The sequence below is a fragment of the Canis lupus genome, chromosome 31 (assembly GCF_048164855.1).
Source record: "Canis lupus baileyi chromosome 31, mCanLup2.hap1, whole genome shotgun sequence".
Taxonomy (NCBI): domain Eukaryota; kingdom Metazoa; phylum Chordata; class Mammalia; order Carnivora; family Canidae; genus Canis; species Canis lupus.
The window spans coordinates 9,854,604-9,873,608 of NC_132868.1; the positions used below are offsets into that span (position 1 = coordinate 9,854,604).

At 43.7% G+C, this 19,005-nt stretch overlaps 1 protein-coding gene across 1 annotated transcript in view; it reads right to left on the reverse strand.

Annotated features, from left to right (window-relative positions):
• Window positions 1–19,005, reverse strand: part of ADAMTS16 (ADAM metallopeptidase with thrombospondin type 1 motif 16) — a 149,662-nt gene that overhangs the window by 85,950 nt on the left and 44,707 nt on the right. Inside the window, exons 8-10 of the mRNA XM_072807448.1 lie at window positions 18,864–18,969; window positions 11,160–11,297; window positions 1,737–1,890 (exon numbers count right to left, since the gene is read on the reverse strand). Of these exons, the coding sequence (XP_072663549.1) occupies window positions 1,737–1,890; window positions 11,160–11,297; window positions 18,864–18,969 (398 nt within the window). The remainder of the gene's footprint in view (window positions 1–1,736; window positions 1,891–11,159; window positions 11,298–18,863; window positions 18,970–19,005) is intronic.

Consider the following 19,005-nt stretch of genomic DNA (forward strand, 5'->3'; position numbering starts at 1 on the left):
TTAGAAGTTTAATCCAAAAGGAAATAGAGAAATAAAAAAGTGTGTCCAACAGGAGATGAAATTTAAAATCTATCAACACAATTCCCCACATTAATGTAACAAAAAAGAAAAACAGTATAACTACATCCTTAGAAGCAGAAAAAACATTTCACAAGAGTCAATAAACTTTTGTGATAAATACTTTGAACAATCTAGGACCATAAAGGGAACTTCTTTAGTTTGATAAAGGGTAAGTATGTAAAACCAACAGCTAACATTACATGTTTTACTTTTAAAAAAATTTAATTTTAATTGGAAAATAGTTAACAGGCAGTGTTCTATTAGTTTCAGATGCACAATACATTGATTCAACAAGTCTACACATGATTCAGCACTAGACACGGTAAGTGTGCTCTAAATCCCCAACCCTTCACTCCCAATCCCCTCACCTGCCTCCCCTCTAGTAACCCTGTTTGTTCTCTGTAGTTGACTCTGTTTCTTGCTTTGTCTCTTTTTTCCTTTGTGTGTTTTGTTTCTTAATTTCCACACGTGAGTGAAATCACGGGATACTCGTCTCTCTCTGACTTACTTCACTTAGCATAATACTCTCTACACGTACCACATTTAACTTCTGACTTCCTGTATTTTCCAAATGGAGCCAGGGTACCATGGATGATACAGTCCATGGTCAGAGAGCAAAATAATGTGGAAACCAGAAGTATACTGTAGAAAATCCCATTCTTGAAAAAAAAAGAATTAGTGTTATGTTCCTTGTTCTTAACAAACAAAAGAGTAACACTCAGAAAATTCTTAGAGATTTCTCATCGAAAAGGCAACCTTAGGAATACATGCAGATGGCAACTGATTTATTGCTCTTGTTCCAAGCTGACATTGCCCAGCTGAGGAGATAAGGATCTGGTTCTGGCACATGGTTGTAATGGACCTTAGGGGAAGCTCTCCTTGAGTTTAGAAGAAGAGAGATTATCATGTTTGATTTAGATTGGGAATATTCCCAGTACATTATGAAATGTTGGAGGTTTCTAGAGGATCGTATTTTTTCTATTTTCCCGTTTGATTTCATTATAAACTAGAATAAAAGAAATCTCAAAAATTGTTACTTTCATTTAATTTATGGGTAGCTTTCCTTGTGGTCTGGTACGGCAAGTTCCCAGATCCCAACCAGCCCGCCCAGCACAAGCGCACATCTCTGTGTCACACACAGAATTTATGTTAGGGAGCCACGCCAGTCCTGTCCCTGGGCTCAGTGCCGTAGATCACACCTTCTATGAGAAACTTCTCCAGAAATGCTGTATTTGGGAAATTTAGTCATCAGAAGCTCTAGATAGGCTGTGGCTCTAGAGTAAATTCTGCTTCTATCTGAGGAAGCTAAAGCAGGGTGCTAAGCAGGGTGGTACCATTTTCTTAACAGCATTTGAAAAAAAATCGCAGAGTATTAATTTGCCAACTTACACCAACTAGGGATCATTGCTGAGCTCCCACATGATAAATCAGAAAACAAGAGCTGACCTAACAGGCCAAGTCAGTTCTCCAATGAAAACCGATACCCACACCAGTATCTACCATCATCTTCTTTGCCAGTAGAACATGTGTTTCCTGTTATATAAGCCCAGCTCTAACATACAGGATTTGACATTTGGTAGGCACCCAATAAATGCAAAATACATCAATGTCCGTTACACCGAATAAAACGGTTCTGTGAATCATATTGCACTGAGCATTTGCCAATAATCACTTGCCTTTTTGAAATCCAGCATGCAGAGCTTGGCTTTCTCTCCAAACTGCCACTTGCACTGAGTGTTTGCATCGTATAGCTCTCCGGGCAACTTCTCAGGGTACTTGTACTCCTTCATGGGCTTCGGCTGGTCCGCAAGGCACAGTGCCTGGGCGGTGCTGAAACACAGAGGACATGGTGATTTCATGAGACTTATCAGGGATGCCCCCTCGGCTAGGCCTGGATGTTGTCCATATGTCCATGGCATGTGAAGAAGAGGAGGCATTCTTCCCCTGCGGTCCAATAGGACATTTATCTCGATTATATTTTCATACAGGGGCCACATGTCCTGACATCGCTCATAATGCACTTCACCTCTTCCAGGAAGGCACTTTGTTCTCCATTAGATTCCTCAAGCTTAACATGGGGAAATGTGAATAGCACAACCAGATGTGCAATGTGAGAGGCACCGACTGCGGACACCTTTTATGTATACTTCTTGCCGTAGAGGGTCAAAAGATGGAAACAGGCATTGTGGAAGACTCAAAGACTAGAATTTCCTTTCTTTCTTTTCCTCTCTCCGTCCTTCCTTCCCTTTCTTTCCCCCTTCCTCTGTCCTCTCTCCTCTCCCTCCTCTCCTTCCCTGGGGCAAGAGCCACCTGCACACCAGCTCACAGTCTCCAGAGGTTCCCCATGGAACTCAGCAACAATCTCTACAAGCAATGCTCTAGGCTCAGGCTAATTTCTGACTAAATCCCCACATCCAGAAGGAAATTAACTCTGCTTAAGTTCATTAGCAGTTGGCTAAAGACCAACTAATGATTCCTTCCTCCACAAACATGGTATTCCCTTCCCTAGCAGGGACAGGCATAGTTATATTTTTTTGCATTTGGAGGGAAGGCGAACAGTGTTTGCATGTAGCAACTGAATCTTACTTGCACATTTCAGTAAGCCAAAAAAGTCCCCTCTATGTTCACAATATATTGAATGATAGCAGACCTGCCCATGGATCCCTACACTTTTCTTTGTGAGGCTGCCCACCTTGACTAGGATCTTTTTGGCCTCAATCTCCATGGCCCAGTCACAGATTCCCCTGCCCTGGAGCCCACTTGTGCATGACTTCAATTCATATTCATACATGAAACACGAGGGCTGTGCGGCACCAGCTATTGTGGATGAGACACCAGTCCTATATACAAGGAGGTCAGGAACCTTTTCAGAGGGGCACCTGGGTGACTTAGTGGTTGAACTTCTGCCTTTGGCTCAGGTTGTGATCCCAGGGTCCTGGGGTCGAGTCTTCCTGTGGGGAGCCTGCTTCTCCTTCTGCCTGTTTCTCTGCCTTTCTCTGTGTGTCTCTCATGAATAAATAAATAAAATCTTTTAAAAAAAAAGAAGAAGCCTTTTCAGAGCAAACTGAGAAGTATAGATTAAATCAAATAACAGCGAAGTGTTGAGAGCAGTGGCCAGCTCATTGTGAGCATTTAATAAATGACTTGTCTATCGCTGCTACTATGATCCTAATGCAAAGGGATAGTTTTCCATAAAGAAAAAATGAATAAAAGCATCATTAACACTCCAAGACAAGAGTGATTTGGGAATCTTGGAATTCCATAGAACCTTTCTCTGATGTTCCCTATTACGTCCCTGAGGCAACGTCAGGGTGGCAATATTATCCCTATCCCATGGACAGGAAACTAGGAAAAGTCAGCCAAACTGGCCCCAGCAAGAGGCTGAAAATTCAAGTAGGTTCACAGGTTCAGGAATTTTTATAGTATGTGTAAATGTAAATGTATAAGCACATGGCAAGAGGACAAGGTTCCCGCCCGGCCAAGAAAAATGAAGTGTACAGAGCTGGAGCCTGGAAGAAGGGGCAGGAACACACATATCACTGCTGGGATGTGCAAGTTGGCTCCAGCTAGCCTCACCTCCGAAGGACTGCAATTCCCCAGGTGGATCTGACCCTCGTCCTTTGGGTTAGCCTCCTGCTTGAACATGTCTGCTGTCTCCCCCTTGGTCGCAGCAGGTCTCACAGCTAAGCACAGGGCCAATGGGGCAGGTGTGAGAAGACCCCGTGATGTGGGTGGAATGCGGAAAGGAAAAGCCACTGTGCAAACAATCCACCATAGTATCCACATGAACAAAACGTGTTTTGACTCTGTTGCATGCCGCAGACAGAAGTCAGTGGCCTACATGTGATAAGCCAAACCATAATGCTTGTATATCATGTGGGAGAATATATTTGTGACTCTGGGTAAGCAGAGCTTTTTTATTCCAGCAACCCACAAAAAATACTAACCCTAAAGGAAATGTATGGATTAATTTGGACTCTGTTGCAAAAAGAGGGATGCCCGGGTGGCTCAGTGGTTAAGTGTCTGCCTTTAGCTCAGGTTGTGATGCTGGGGTCCTGGGATTGAGTCCTTCATCGGTCTCCCTGCAGGGAGTCTGCTTCTCCCTCTGCCTGTGTCTCTGCCTTTCATGAATAAATAAATGAAATCTTTTAAGAAAACCTGTTAACCAAAAGTCACCATTAAATGAGTAAATACCAAGTCATAGAGTGACAGAAGATACTTACCTAATACATATTTTCCATAATGGACAACGTGTTCAGAATGTATAATGTGCTCCCATCAAGAGACAAGAAAAAATAAAGAAACTTAATTCACAAGAGATTTGAGCAGGCACTTCACAAAAGATTATTCAAATGACCATTAAACATGTAAAAAGATATTCATTCTCTTTAGTGACCACTTTGCTCTGCCACTTATACACCAGCAAAATGGCTAAAATGGAAAAGACCAACAAGACCAAGTGTTGGCAAGGGTTCTCAGGGCCATGTGAACGCTCATAACTGTGGACATGTGACTTTGCACAACCCTGTAGGGAAGTTGTTGGGTGTTGTCTCCTAACACTGCAGACTGCATATTTACAACCCTAAAGTTCCAGTCCTACATATGATCATATATATACACACACACATAGACACACATATACGTATACATAATATTAAATTTTATTTATATATTTTATATATACATATATACATATGTATATATAATATTAAGTTTTATTATTAAATAAATTTTTGTTCAATTATTATTATAAATAATATTAAATAATGCTATTTTTTATGCAGCAACAAGGATGAATCTCATAATCATGATGGTTAGCCAAAGACTCCAGATACAGAGTAGTAGGTAACTCATGATTCCATTCATAGAAAGTTCAGAAACAGGCAAAACTAACCTATGGTGTCCTGCATTAGTAGAATGGTCATCTCTGGGGAGGAGGGAAATGATGATGAGAGTAAGCACCCCAGAGGGTGATCACTGTGCTCTGTAACTTTTTATACAGGTTGGTTAACACATCTATCACCTCACATACTTGGATTTGTGACTGTTGTATCATGAGAACTTTTTTTTTAAGTAGGCTCCACACTTGGTATGGAGCCCAATGTGAGGCTCAAACTCATGACCCTGTGATCAAGACCTGAGCTGAGATGAAAAGTTGGACACTTAACTGACTGAACCACCCAGGCGCTCCAAGAGAACTTTTAAGATCTACTCTCCTAGCAGCTTTCAAACATAGAATACAGGGCTGTTCACCAGTCACCATGCTGTGCATGAGAGCCCCCAGAACCCATTCATCTTAGAACTGCTGGTTCTTCTGGGAAGAAGTTACACTACAACGCACTATGTGAGTTCATTCACTGAGCTGCACCCTTAAATTTTGTGCTTTTCTGCAGATCTTTTTAATCACCACAAAAATAATGTTAATAAAAAACAAGGCAAGGTCAAAGGTATCAGAGTGATATTTCAAAATCCTTTTCCTGCTCTAACTGACCAGCCATAACATGTGAGAGAGCTTGAGAGATCTGACAGTTGTCTCCCCTCCTTGCCCAAGTCAGGAACAGGGGCCCTCGGAACAGATTATGTGACTTGCCAACATCAAGGCCTTCCCAGACATGAATGATAGAGACACGATCAGCATGTCAGCTCTGATTTCGTGGGCTGCTCTTTCCGCCACAGGGCAGAGCCCGTTCTCCAATCTCACTGCGGAAACCACGGACAGCTGTGGCTTGGTTTTTCTCATGATGAACACTGTACAGCAGGGCAAGATATGAAGTGAAATGTGTTCTTTCCATTACACCCCAAAACATGCTTAATGGGCTCTTGGGTCAAATCAAATTTTCTCATTGACAAAGGTGGTATGGGGCACGGCAGGGGATCCATGCACCCCTCAAGCTCCTGGTTGCCAGCGAGGGCCCTTTACCCCATGGACTGAAAATAGGATCATGGGGTCAGAGGGGAGGCATGTTCACTAATGTGTAGTACATGATTCAAATTTTTAAAAAGTAAATTGAAGATGAGTCCCTGCTGTTAATGTTATTGCTTTAAAATAATGAGCTAAAATTTCCCTCGTCCTCGGCCTCCTGGACACAGACATGAGTAAAGAGATGAGGTCTGTGTCTGTTCCTAGGAAATGACACATGACTTCACTGACTAGGTTGATGAATTTACTCCAAACATGTATCTATCCTTCTTGACTACCAACTGTGGAGAAAGTTGTGCTGACAACTTTGGACCAGTTGACTTCCTTTTTTTTTTTTTTTTTTCTATATTTTTCTTCCACGTACCAAATGCTAATAAAGGAAAGTGGACTCATCTTTAAAAGTTAGCCACTTATCCTTACTCATTGTTGGGATCATATCCAAAGAGCCACCTAATTGGTAGAGAACATAACGGGATTGTGATTACTTGGAAAGCAGGAAGTCAGCAAACATGTCAAAGAAGATAGTCTCTGATTCATTAAACCAATGAGACATCACTGCTAACACAGTGTAGACATGTCCGATTCACGACTGGTCATCCCAAGAAAAAGAAAGCTTGAGTGAATTTGACAACAGGAGGCTCTCTTGGAAAATTTACTCTTTCAAGAAAACAAATTTGAGCATGTATAATCCTGCATATCTGTTTATAATCATGTGGCCCAGCAAAATTGGCAAAGTTCTTGAAAATAAAAGTTTATTACTGAATCGCCACACAAGGGTTTTACGGACTGACACAAAAACAAATGAGCACACTTGAGCAGACATCGAACCGTCCTGGGATCCCAGAGCAAACATGTCTTTGAACCACACTCTTGGCAACCCCTGCTGGGACTACAGTCTGATTTGAAGATCACAGCCCATATCTAATGTCATCAAAACAAGTGTTCTCTAAGCATATAACTATTCTCTTTCCATGAGTTCTCCTATAGTTCTTGGCAGCTTAAAAACCTTATCTGGATTCTTTCATGATGCTGATTCTAACTGTACACCCAAATCTCGCATCCTGTGCTTTCCAGGCTGTCTGGGTACATTTCAAAAAAATTAATAGTGATTCTTTTCATCAAAACCACAGAGATGAAAAAGCTGTCAAAATTTTGAAAAATAATCTAGAAAAGTATAGAAAGGATCTGTGATATAGAAAAGCCAATGGGAACTTATATTTATGCTCTTTTTTTTATTACAGAAAGCAGAATTCTTCACTCACGTGCGTGTGTGTGTGCGCGCACACACACACACACACACTAAACAAATCTGAACAGCTGCAAGAATCAGCTACAAACAACGCTAACAATGACCAACTTGACTCCATAAGAACCCAGCACAGGGTACAGCAAATGTTGAAAGGACCTGGATGTGTCATGTCACTTGTAGAATGATGCTAACACTGTCTTTTCTGGTAATAGAAGTAATAGAAAAACAATCAAGCCTATGTTACTAGAATAAAGATTTATATTACCAAGAGACAGATATTACCCACAAAACTCTCACTCTTCTTGGGAGGCATAAAATATGGAAGACAGCCATCTTTCCCTTAGGCGGTAAAATATCTTGACTGATGTGAAGTCTCATCATAAGAACACGAGGAAAGACCTCAGAAGGTTCAGAAGACTTGCTACAAGGTCATCTGGAGGACTGAGGGGACAGGCAGCGAGGAAGGGAAACAAGCCCCGGGCTTGAGGCTCCACGTGGGTGCAGGGAGTGGTCTGTGATAATGAACAAACGGGCGTATAACCAACAGAAATACCCACATGACCCCGTCCCGAGGTGTTCTAGAGACAAGACAATGTAATTTGTGCAACAGAAAAAAAAGGGAAGGAGAGGTTTTATTGAAAAAATAATAAAGAAAGAGAAAAAGGGAAGGAGAAAATAAAGAAAACCTAAAACCCAAGGTGAGGAGCTCAGTAGAGGCCAGTGGAAGCCTGAATGGCGTCTATAGGGTACAGTAGGAGTGGGATACTTTTGCCACTAATTCCTAGCTTGGAAGAACTAGTTCTGGGCTTTTACTGTAGGAACGTGCACCGGTTGCACTTGGAAGGTAGATATCTGGCAGCTAAGCTGGTGGCTCCTGGGAGTTGCCAATCTGTTTCTCCTCCTCCAGTTCTGGTCCAGCCAGCATGGGTCATGCACCCTGGGGCCACACCTCCACTCCATGTTCCCTATTCAGTGGCTGGCATCATGTTGGGGCAAAAACAGGAGAGGTAGAGGCATATGTCCTGGTGTCTGGGACTGGCCCAGGATGGACTCCCCCTAGCGTGGGCTCCAGAGGAGGGTAGAAGGGGGGAGCCATCAGGCAACGTGGGTTAGTGTGCCCACCGTAACCACTGAGGTATTTTCTACCAATGTTTTTATTTTGTGTGACTATTAGTACTTACAAGCACTCACTCTATGACATATAATTTGTTACAAGTATGTGAAATATATTTTATATAGCAGATGCATAAAGAGTATTCTGTAAATATAAAGGATGTGTATAAAATATATAGAGACGTCTATCACTGCAGGCACTTGGATAGACCTATAGTTCTGTATATATATAGACACAGTTTCATTTCTTTTAAAGAATTCTGTGCTGGCAAAAGCCTCACTTTCCTTGAAATGTTGGTATTTGCCCTATTTTGTGTTACTGTGAATAGATTTGATCTCCTTTCTTGCTTTGCTTCCTAGAAAGACTTCTGCCCAATTTCAAGCTTCAAAATCACAGCCAGGGATCCCTGGGTGGCGCAGCGGTTTGGCGCCTGCCTTTGGTCCAGGGCGTGATCCTGGAGACCCGGGATCGAATCCCACGTCGGGCTCCCGGTGCATGGAGTCTGCTTCTCCCTCAGCCTGTGTCTCTGCCTCTCTCGCTCTCTCTCTCTGTGTGACTATCATAAATAAATAAAAATTAAAAAAAAAACAAAACAAAAACAAAATCACAGCCAAAGTCTGTATTTTAAGATTGATATAATTCTGTTTTTTTCTGTTTTTCATTTTTTATTTTCATTTGCTCTTCCTGTTCATCTGTCAATTCTAATTTTGTTTAAGATTTTATTTATTTATTCATGAGAGACACAGAGAGAGAGGCAGAGATACAGGTGAAGGGAGAAGTAGGTTCCATGCAGGGAGCCTGATGTAGGACTCAATCTTAGGACCCCAGGATCACAACCTGAGCCGAAAGCAGACGCTCAACCACTGAGCCATCCAGGTGTCCCCACCCCTACTTTTTTTTAAGAGAGAGAGTGTGCATGAGTGCAGACGGGCAGGGGGAGAGAGAGAAGCCCAAGCAGGCTCCACATCCAGTGCAGAGCCCAATATGGGGCTCAATCCCTGAGATCATGACCTGAGCCAAAATCAAGAGTCAGATGCTTAACTGACTGAGCCACCCAGGTGCCCCTAAAGACTTTTTTGTATGTTTTCTTGTCATAATCTGCTCCAAGTTCTTAAAGTAAGGTGATTTGGTTTGTTAGCTTTGTCCAAGCACATATCACCGACACAAGAGTGCTAACTCTCAAACCTTCCTTGATGAATCTCAGAAATGTGAACCCATTTAATGGAGAACTAACTGCGGCGGCCCCTTTCCTGCCAGCACTGACGCATTTGGGGAATAAGGAAGCACATGCTTTGTGTCTCCTTGACAGGAATCAGTGGATTATTGAGAGTCGGCATGTTCGTCAGAGAGGGAGCATAAGCCTTCTGTGTGTCTGGCAAACTACATTTCTGTACAACAAATACACATGTCCTCCCTGCTGAGCAAAAGCAGGTCTCCTTGCCAGGGCCAGGGCAACAGTAATGTTCCCGAAATGACATAGGTGGAAAGGGGTGTGTCTGCCACGAGGAACAGAATCTTGGGACCGCAGTGGGTTGCAGGTGCCACTGCTGGGGCCCCAGAGAACCCACTCAGAAGGGACGAGAAGGAGGGAATGCTGGGAGCCTAAGCTGCTTCTCAGAGGAGGTCACCTTCCCAGAGTTAAAAGCTACTTTCCACATGAAGGAAGACAGTCTCCCATCTTTTTCAAATTCAAACAAGTCAGTGTGTTAAGATAACAAAAGTAGAGGCTCTGATTTCAACAGAAGTGCTGTTGCTGGGCTGTTTGCATCCAGGCTTCCTGGGAGCAGAGGGGGAGAGGCCGGGGCCAGGGGCCGGGGCCAGGATGCCCACACCGAAATCTGGGTTCCGTTTCCCCCGTGGCAGGAGCTGGGGCCAACGATGGGCACACGTGGGCCTCTGTCTCTCCCCTCGGAGCACAGGGGCAGACGACATTCCTGACCCAGCCCCTTGCAATGTGGGCCGTCAGCTGCGTCCTTGCTGCCAGGAACACAGCCCTGTCCTGCACGCCCTCCTCGGCCCCCTCCTGCCCTGGGAACTGCTGGCTGCTGTGCACAACTAACTCCTATAAGAAGCAGCAGCTGCAGGATGGGAGGACCCCGTGCAGCAGACTTGTTGACCTGTGTAGGAAGATGGTGCGAGTCAGAAATAAGGCTCGAGCCTTAAGCTGAAAACAAACTCCAAACTCAACGTCCTGGAGATTTGGGGGACAATCAGTCTTACTAGCAGATCTAAGGCTGCTCCTTAAAGTCCCTTCTTTCTCTAAAAGGTTTAAAATCTCCTGACTATCTTTTTCAGGAGGTCAAAGTATTGACTATGCTTGTGCTATCATAAAAGTTTCCAAAAATAATTATTAAAATTGTGAGATTTTAGAAACAGGCTAAGGTTTCTTCTTCTAATAAGAAATGCAGTTTGTGGAAAAGCAACCCCCACCCAAAAAAAATCCCCAAAAGTTACATGTGCTGTTTTCCCACTCTGTGCATGGCAGGTCTTCCAATCCATGAATAAAAAATGTTTAGTTACGGAAGTGAGAATTTAAAACAACTCAGCATTAGTGACAAATACTTTGATTTGGTAAGTATCTTGGGTTTCCTTTGAGTCTAAAGGTCAAATGATGTTGGCTCAAGCCTGCAGGACTTGGCGCTCAAAGGAAATGTTTGGCAAACTTCTTGGCCAAGTGAATGTCTCAAGACACCTTCGAATGGGAACCATCTTGGGAAGTCACAGCCACGCCTGGGCTGCTTGGATAGAATCAGGCTGATCAGGGAGGGATCTATAAGGGCGCTAAGGGACATACAACCAGCTCCGGGAGTTCATACCTTAGAAATTTGTGCAGGTACTGGCGGCTGCAGGGTGACCAGGAGAAGACCCCGTTGCGTCCTGCCAATGTAGGGGACATGATGTTGCCCTCAGACTTTTTGCACATGTTCCCTTCTCCATCATGGACCATGCCGAAGCTACGAGAGAAAGAAATGATTCTTTCAAAACAAAGAACAGCATCAATGACCTAATATATTCTAGCAAACACACATGCCAATGCTGTGGACGCCTCCCTTCTGGGTGCCAGACAGGCAGAAATAAAATGTCTGTACAGCCAAATGGTGGACAGTAGAGCTACCATTTGGTCAGTTGTTTGAAAGAGCACACCAACAGAAAATGGAGCACACGTCCAGATGTCTGCTAAAGACAGATGTTCTAATTATTTTTTAAAAAAATTTCAAGTGGGGTGTGGAGGGCAGGTCACTTGATCTTGATAATGCTGACAGTGTTCTATAGTGCTTCATCTCTCTACACTCTTTTCTGCTCACCAGGAATTTTTAGAACTTCCAGGTGTTTGTCAGAAACACAAATGTGGGTTCCCCAGGTGACTTGGATGCCTCCTATAACTGGAGAGCTGACTTCCTCTTGCAGGTCCCCTGCGATGCTGACACTTTGTCCCTAATCCCGCCAGGGGCTACTCCACCTCACGCCAGGTCTGCACTGCTGGGACGGTCACAGCTGGACCACATTCCTTGCGTCCCTTTGGAAGAAGTAGCTCCATGGGGTGTTCTGGCTGCCTTTATGTGCGGGAATTGCTTAAAGGTACACCTGTTGCTCCTCCCTAAAAATCAGACCATCTGGGACTCAAGCTACATTGGCTCTTAGAGTCCTTAACAGGATCCTTTACAGATGGGCCAATTCCACAATGTCAACTGGCACCCCCTCACTGTCACTTGAGAAAGCTCTAGCCCTATGCCTATAAGAATGCCATTCACTAAGTCATTACATCTCTCCACCAAATCAGCTTCTTCTTAACTGCCTAGAGCTTTGGCCTGTAGGGGCGTCTCAGGTTGCCATCTTCATCTACCCTAGAAAAGCACAACTAACTGCCTCAGGGAGAAAGCCTGGGGGATTTGAGAGCTCTATTTGACCCTGAAGACTTCCCATTAGGGCAAATATATTCTTAGAGAGTCGAGTCATTGCTGGCCATTAATGTCTGTCTAGTACCTGCCAAATCACTGTATGGATTCTTAGATAATGGGGTTCCACATGAGTGGGGTACAGGGCAAAGGGGAAGGCCAGGGGCAAAGCAATGAAGGGCAAGATGGCTACTGGGCTTGAGGACATTCTTCCACCAAGAATCCCATGACAAGAGGAAGCAGGGACAGAAGACTCTAAGCACCAGGGAAACGGGCTCCAACAGTGGGCCAGGGAATCTGCACTTGCTACTGAGGCTAAAGACACAGTTTCCCACTTAATGGCTTGCTAATAGAGATTTAATAGTATCAGCAAAAATAACAGCTAACACTTGTAAGCACTCACTAGTTTTCAAGCCGGATATTAACCACATTATTTGTATTTTCTAACTTGAACCTCCTGAAAAAGCCTATAAAGTACATAGAATATCGTGCCACCAAGAATGAGGACTGGAGGGGCCCGTGCCCACCATCTCAGAGTCAGAACTGGGACCTGACACTCCGGACAACAGAGCCCAGGCAGGACCCGGGCAAGAGCGTAACACGAGCACGATTGAAGGGCGTATCCAAGGAAATCTGGCGTGCAAACATTGTTGAATTTCTGCAAAATTCCTGCTCAGTACCAAGGGTGATGCAGATGGAGTCATTTCAGCCTCCACCCATCCTCTGAAGTTCTATTAAAAGCAATCAATCAAGGCCAGGGTAACCATATAGCAGAGGAAATGTGTCATGGCTACGAAAGGGATTCAGCCTGTAATCACATATGGGTGGCTGCCTTGGGGAGGAAGTTAGGAAAACGAATGACCAGGGTACCCTCTTTTAGGTGGCCCTTGACCTATGAAGATGTGGTTTGGGGTACCCGAGATAAATTTGCTACCACTCTGCCTACATTTCTAAGGAAATGAGAGCCACAACAGCCCTGGTCCGGCGACATGTGGGTCTTAAACTTTTCAATCTAAGGTATTTTCAATGATTCTTTTTAGAATTGATTCTCAAACTCTGCTGTGTGTCAAAATACCTGAGAAATGCAGCACATAGTGTAGCACCTCAGAGCCCTTCCTGGTAGATTTTTTTATTTAGTAGCTTGGGAGTTAGGCTCTGGTATTTGGGTGTATTCTAATGCAGTAAAGTAATCCCGATGATGCCCACCCAAATCTCAGCATGACTACTGACACAAAGACAACTTTGTGAGTTGTCTTTCCAAGAAGTACGATGCCCATATATTGTACTGTGATGGATGCCAGTACATTAGCATGAAAAGTACCACACAGTGATCACATTTGATAGCAACATTAATAAAGTCATGGAAGGATGAACAGAACATATTTTGAAGATAAGGCTGGTATTTTGGCAACCAAGAAATATAATAACTATTCAAGTTATTCATACCATTTTCTTTGCTTCCGTGAACCATAGTATTTCATTCAAAGTTTTTATCACCCCATATGTTGTAACAGTATATACTGTTTTCTTTCCCATCTACTAGCTTTTAAGTTTCTAGAGGACAGAGGTTCTTCTTATCCATGCTCAGCCCCAGGCCAGTACACTCACTAGCCCAAAACAGGTTCTCCACTGATGTTTGTTGCATAAATAAGACCAACCTTTCAGCTATAACGCCCACTCAAATACCCAAGTGTAAACATAATTTCAGATTAAACTGGACTTGAGAATTATATTCAGAGTGCAATGCTTTTAATGTCTCTACAGTATGTTTTGAGTGATTCCATTGCAGCAGCAAATATTCCCTTATTACTAATGAGTTACCTGAAATGATGAATGGCCACATCTTGTTAGAGGTTGTATCAACTATCTCAGACTATTCAGACAGCAGTAGTTAAGGAAACAAGAAACTCTTTGAAGTAAACATGTCATCCGGATGGTTAAATCACACCCTTGGTGCCATGACACTGCCGTAAGTGGACCTAGGTATCAGAGCTCTGATGTGGACTTTCCAAGAAGCACACCCCCTCAACTCCCACCCTTGAGAGGGAAGAAGCTGATGTGGACACAGCATCAGGCAGGTCTCGGGGGTTGGGGCAGGTCAAGCAACCAAAAAAGGGGAGGCTGAGCAGCTGGGGGCCTCGATCAGGGTCTTACCTCTGTCATTCACAAGCAATTGGATTTGAGGCAATTTACTTAAGTCACCAGGCCTCATTTTCCTTATCTATATAATAAAACCTTGCTCTAAAATTGCACAGAAGACCTGGCACTATGCATATTGCAAAGGAAAATCCTTAACTTCTATCCATTTCCTGATTCAAATGTGATCTTGCTCATTTTACTCACTACCCACATGTTACTTGTATACATACGTATGGTGTGCGTGTGTGTGTGTGTGTGTGTGTGCAGCCAAAAGTCAATAGGTGTCAAATACTTTTTGGATTCAGGAACAAAAAGTCTTAGGAGGTACAAAAAATAAAATTTGTAAGGAATGACCCACAACCTGCTGGGCTCCCTAGAGGGCAATCTTACAATCTCTGGCCAGAAGATCTTTATGATATTCTATAAGCCTTCAGAATCACTGGTGCCTCCCTGACCCAGCTATAGGGACTCAGGTTGAGTCAGGTTGATGACGCAGCACAGCCACAACTCGGGGAGGTTTACACCTCACCATCAAATGTGTGAAAGGGCATCTAACCTCACCAGCCAAGCCTGCTTGAGCTAACTGTATTAGGAAGCCAATTCTGCTTCTTTCGGGACTTCCCTGGTCCTCCCTTATGTGGCCTCTTGCAATGCCTACAGCCTGCATGGCCCGATCTTTGCACACCATATCTATTTTGTCTTTCTGTTAAGACTCTTGGAGGGGGTGAATCACTAGTCTTTTCATAGAACCCCACACAATGTTTTGCTGGCAGGATGGAAATTGTACCCAGTGAATGGGGTCAATATATGCGGGAGAAGACAGGTGGCAGAATGATGGGTCCTGAATACTCCTAAGCACAGCAAATATGTTTTAATATTGTCTTGATAGTCTGAAACGATAATGCAAGTTAAGCATTTAAGCCTGTGTTGTATGCTATGAATGCTCAGCTCAACCAACACACTTTAAATTGCTCTTGCAAACACATGCAGAGGATCTCAGACTCTCTTGGTTTTGCAGATGGAAGCCTAGGCAAGAGAAGAAAAGGCAACACGCACTGCTGGCTGCCGAGCTGCAGGAGAACCATGTGGATCCAGAATCCCAGGCTTAAGGTCCTACTCCTCGATTGCATGACTTCCTTAGTACACAGGGATTTCCAAATGGACTCATGCCATTCAGGTGACTTGTCCTCCAAAACCTGTAGCTCTGAGCTCAATGTGTCTATGCTGATTTTCAACAACTGCGTCTAGCAACCTGCACATCCTATGCAAAGTGATTGAACATGCCAGGATGCTTATGCTACACCACTGGTTTAGGAACGATCCCGACTCAATCCCGCATCCTAAAGGAGAACACACATCCTCACTGCTGGCTCCATCTCCCTTCCTTTCCCAACACAAATCCAAACACTGGTTCTTAGCGATTCCCTATGGAAGTCAGATTTCTTAGTGAAACCACAAGATGCCCTGACATGAAAATAACTGGACTTAGTAGAAGAAATTGGCTGGACATCCACAGAGATCTTTCTTTGAGTCAAAGGTTAGAAAACCTCTGGCTGAAAAGCCTGGAGTAAAAGTACACCTCCAACTTCAGTAATATCCTCTGAATGTAAACAAACCTGAAGAAGTAAAATTAACCTGTAAGACAGGATGTTTTATAAAGTCCTAACAGATGTAAGATTACTTATTAATCCTTAAGGTGCAGAACTCAAAAAATAGACTCCCCTTGGAGTTCGTTGACAGACATGCTGTTGATGTTATGATGCTTGATCCAAGCACCAAAGCTACAACTCTTCTGCAAGAAGTGATACTTATTAAATAAATGAACTGGATAGGTGTGTTCATTTTCAATTCAATGCAACAAAAACCCATGGGGTTAGATCACTGAGTCTTGCATGTTTCTCCCATTTGATATAGTTGTCATGGCAAATGACTCCGTTCATCCATCTACTCTTCCCTGACTCACTCTGTCTGTTCCATTCATTCACATTTGCTGAACGCTTGGCATAGTCTACCCGCCAGACTGGTGGAGCAGAGACAGGAGTGTCCCCAGTGGTATCCCTGGCTTGAGCTGCATGTGAAATCGCTCTGCAAATCTCACAAAAAGTGTTCCACGAACAGCAGGTGATACTATTAGTACTGCCGTTATTACTAGTAGTACTATTGTCACTCATTTCGCCATTTGGCACATGCAACTCATTTGCACATCTCCTACAAGAACTTCCTATTTCCTCAATATGATTGGAAGTGACTTCATTGGCGAAATGAAATGGTCAGAGTTCCCAGTTCCTGTCTCTTGCATCCTGTCTTCTAAATGTCAGGTGAGCTCAAGAAGGACCTGATAATTTTCTGGACATTAAGTCTAGAGGAGAGGGGGTGGGGGAACTCCCCTTCATCCAAACTACAGCCCATTTCCTTGCTCTCACCCATCATCCCACTTGCAATAAAAACACTTTCATCTTGAGGTGCCTCGGTGGCTCAGTGGTTGAGCGTCTGCCTTTGGCTCAGGTCATGGTCTTGGGATCGAGTCCAGCATTGGGCTCCCCGCAGGGAGCCTGCTTGTCCCTCTGCCGGTGTCTCTACTTCTCTCTCTGTGTCTCTCATGAATAAATAAATAAAATATTTTTAAAAACCCAAAAAACAAAATACACATTTATCTTGTTTGGAAGAAAGAGTTTCTCCATCTAGATCCAGTCCTGGTGATGAAAAGGAATATTAATTGACTGCTTTGAAAAAAATAAAAAAAAGACACTGATTCTTGCTGACACTGAAGACCAGTCTCCGATGGATTCAGTTTAACTTTGGTTAGACCTGCCACCTGCAGCTGTGTGCATGGCCAGTCCTGCGCTTCATCTGCTCCCTTAATACTGAGCGGCTCAGCCTTTGTGACTTAAACATTTCTTACCTGGATTGTTTAATTAGATTCAGGTATGGTTCAGGGGACAGCAGGAGCCTCGTGTCGTTAACTTAATGAGAGTTTTTGAAGTTTTAACTCTAGCAGCCTATTAGAAATACAATTATGATTTAACTGGAAGCTTCATAAAGTGTAGGGGAAATTTTCTAGGCACTGAAAAAGTCAATCATTACCTCTAATGATGAAAGGATCAGAAGCAGAGTATAAGCTTCATTTTCAGGTCATCAGTTCACACAGTCAAGGCCTCCATGGGATTGCACTACAGGCAGGTGCGCATATATGCACAGAAGCACACAGACATGTGTGCGTGTACCCACAGATGTTGTGAACAGGTACAGAGAACAGGCATAGCCTCAGTCCATTTATACCCGGGGATGGAGAGGTCGGTTCTGCAAAAACTGAATCATGAACACTGCCTTTTGCAGATTTTGTGATTTGTAAGTAAAATCAGGGTGAAAGTAAAAAGCAAAAAAGCCTGGTTGTGCATTTTCTGGAAGAAACTTCAAGCAGAACTGCAGTGTAGCAGGAAGACACCTGCGCTCCCACTGCTGGAGCTCACGCTGATTACACAAGTACAGGAAATAGCAGGTGAGCCTCTGGAAGGCAAAAGCTCTAACAGAGATGCCTTGACCCAAGGCAGCTTATAGAATGATTGGCCCAGGAAATCTCATTTAAGAATGATAGTTCCTGTAAGTAATTGACAGAAAGTTTTAATTCTATAGAAACGAATGTAAAATTTTCATGTTAAAGATGCCACCAATGACAGGCCACCTGTCGCTGAGCCCTGCCAGTCCAGCGCTGACATCAACCTGTGCCAAATCCAGGCCCAGTGCACCCTGACTTCCTCCATTTCGAAACTGACCATGCTGGGCATATGGAAATTTGGGCAGCAGACCAGTTCCTACCAGGCCCAGCCTCTCGTCTAACCTGCATTCCCCAAACTCTGCTTGGCACATCGGTCAAAAAATATGTGCCTAGAAATTATATGCAAAACTCCAGGGTAACTGGTTGACAACAGGAGGCCTCCTTGTCACTGTCGTCCCCCATAGGAACTAACCATGGAATGAGGTCAGCACACAGGATCAAAGTGCAAAACAGGACAAAAGAGCAGAGGCTGAGACAACTGAGTGCAATTGTACACGCATGTGTGAGCCGGGAAGTGAAGGGAGAGCAGAGGGCAGAGAGTGTAAATGTGGGAATCTCCATGGCTTTAGACTATGCATGGTTGGGCACTAAAATAAAAACATAAGAAGGGGAGCCCTGGGTGGCTCAGTTGGTTAAGTATCTGATTCCTGACCTCAGCTCAGGTCTTGATCTCATGGTTGTGAGTTCAATCCCCATGTTGGGCTCTATAATGGGCATGTAGCCTGTTTTAAAAAAAAATAAAAATCAACCAACCAAACAAACAAAAACATAAGAAGTACTTAAAGGATCCATGTCCTACTTGTTGGTGACATTCTCCTTGGATAAATGGGATGCCTCTTACAGACTTGACCTAATAAATCAGTATTTCTATGGCAATCATCCAGTAGGGAAAGCACCCCAGAATCCACCCTCCCATGGAGTGCACTCACTTGTGTCCAGACTCGTGGGCAATGGTGAAGGCCAGTCCAAGACCTGTATCTTCATTAATCGTGCAGCTGCGATATTTACTACACATTCCACTTATGGGCGCAAATCCTACAGGGCACAGAGACCAAAAGAATATACAGCAGT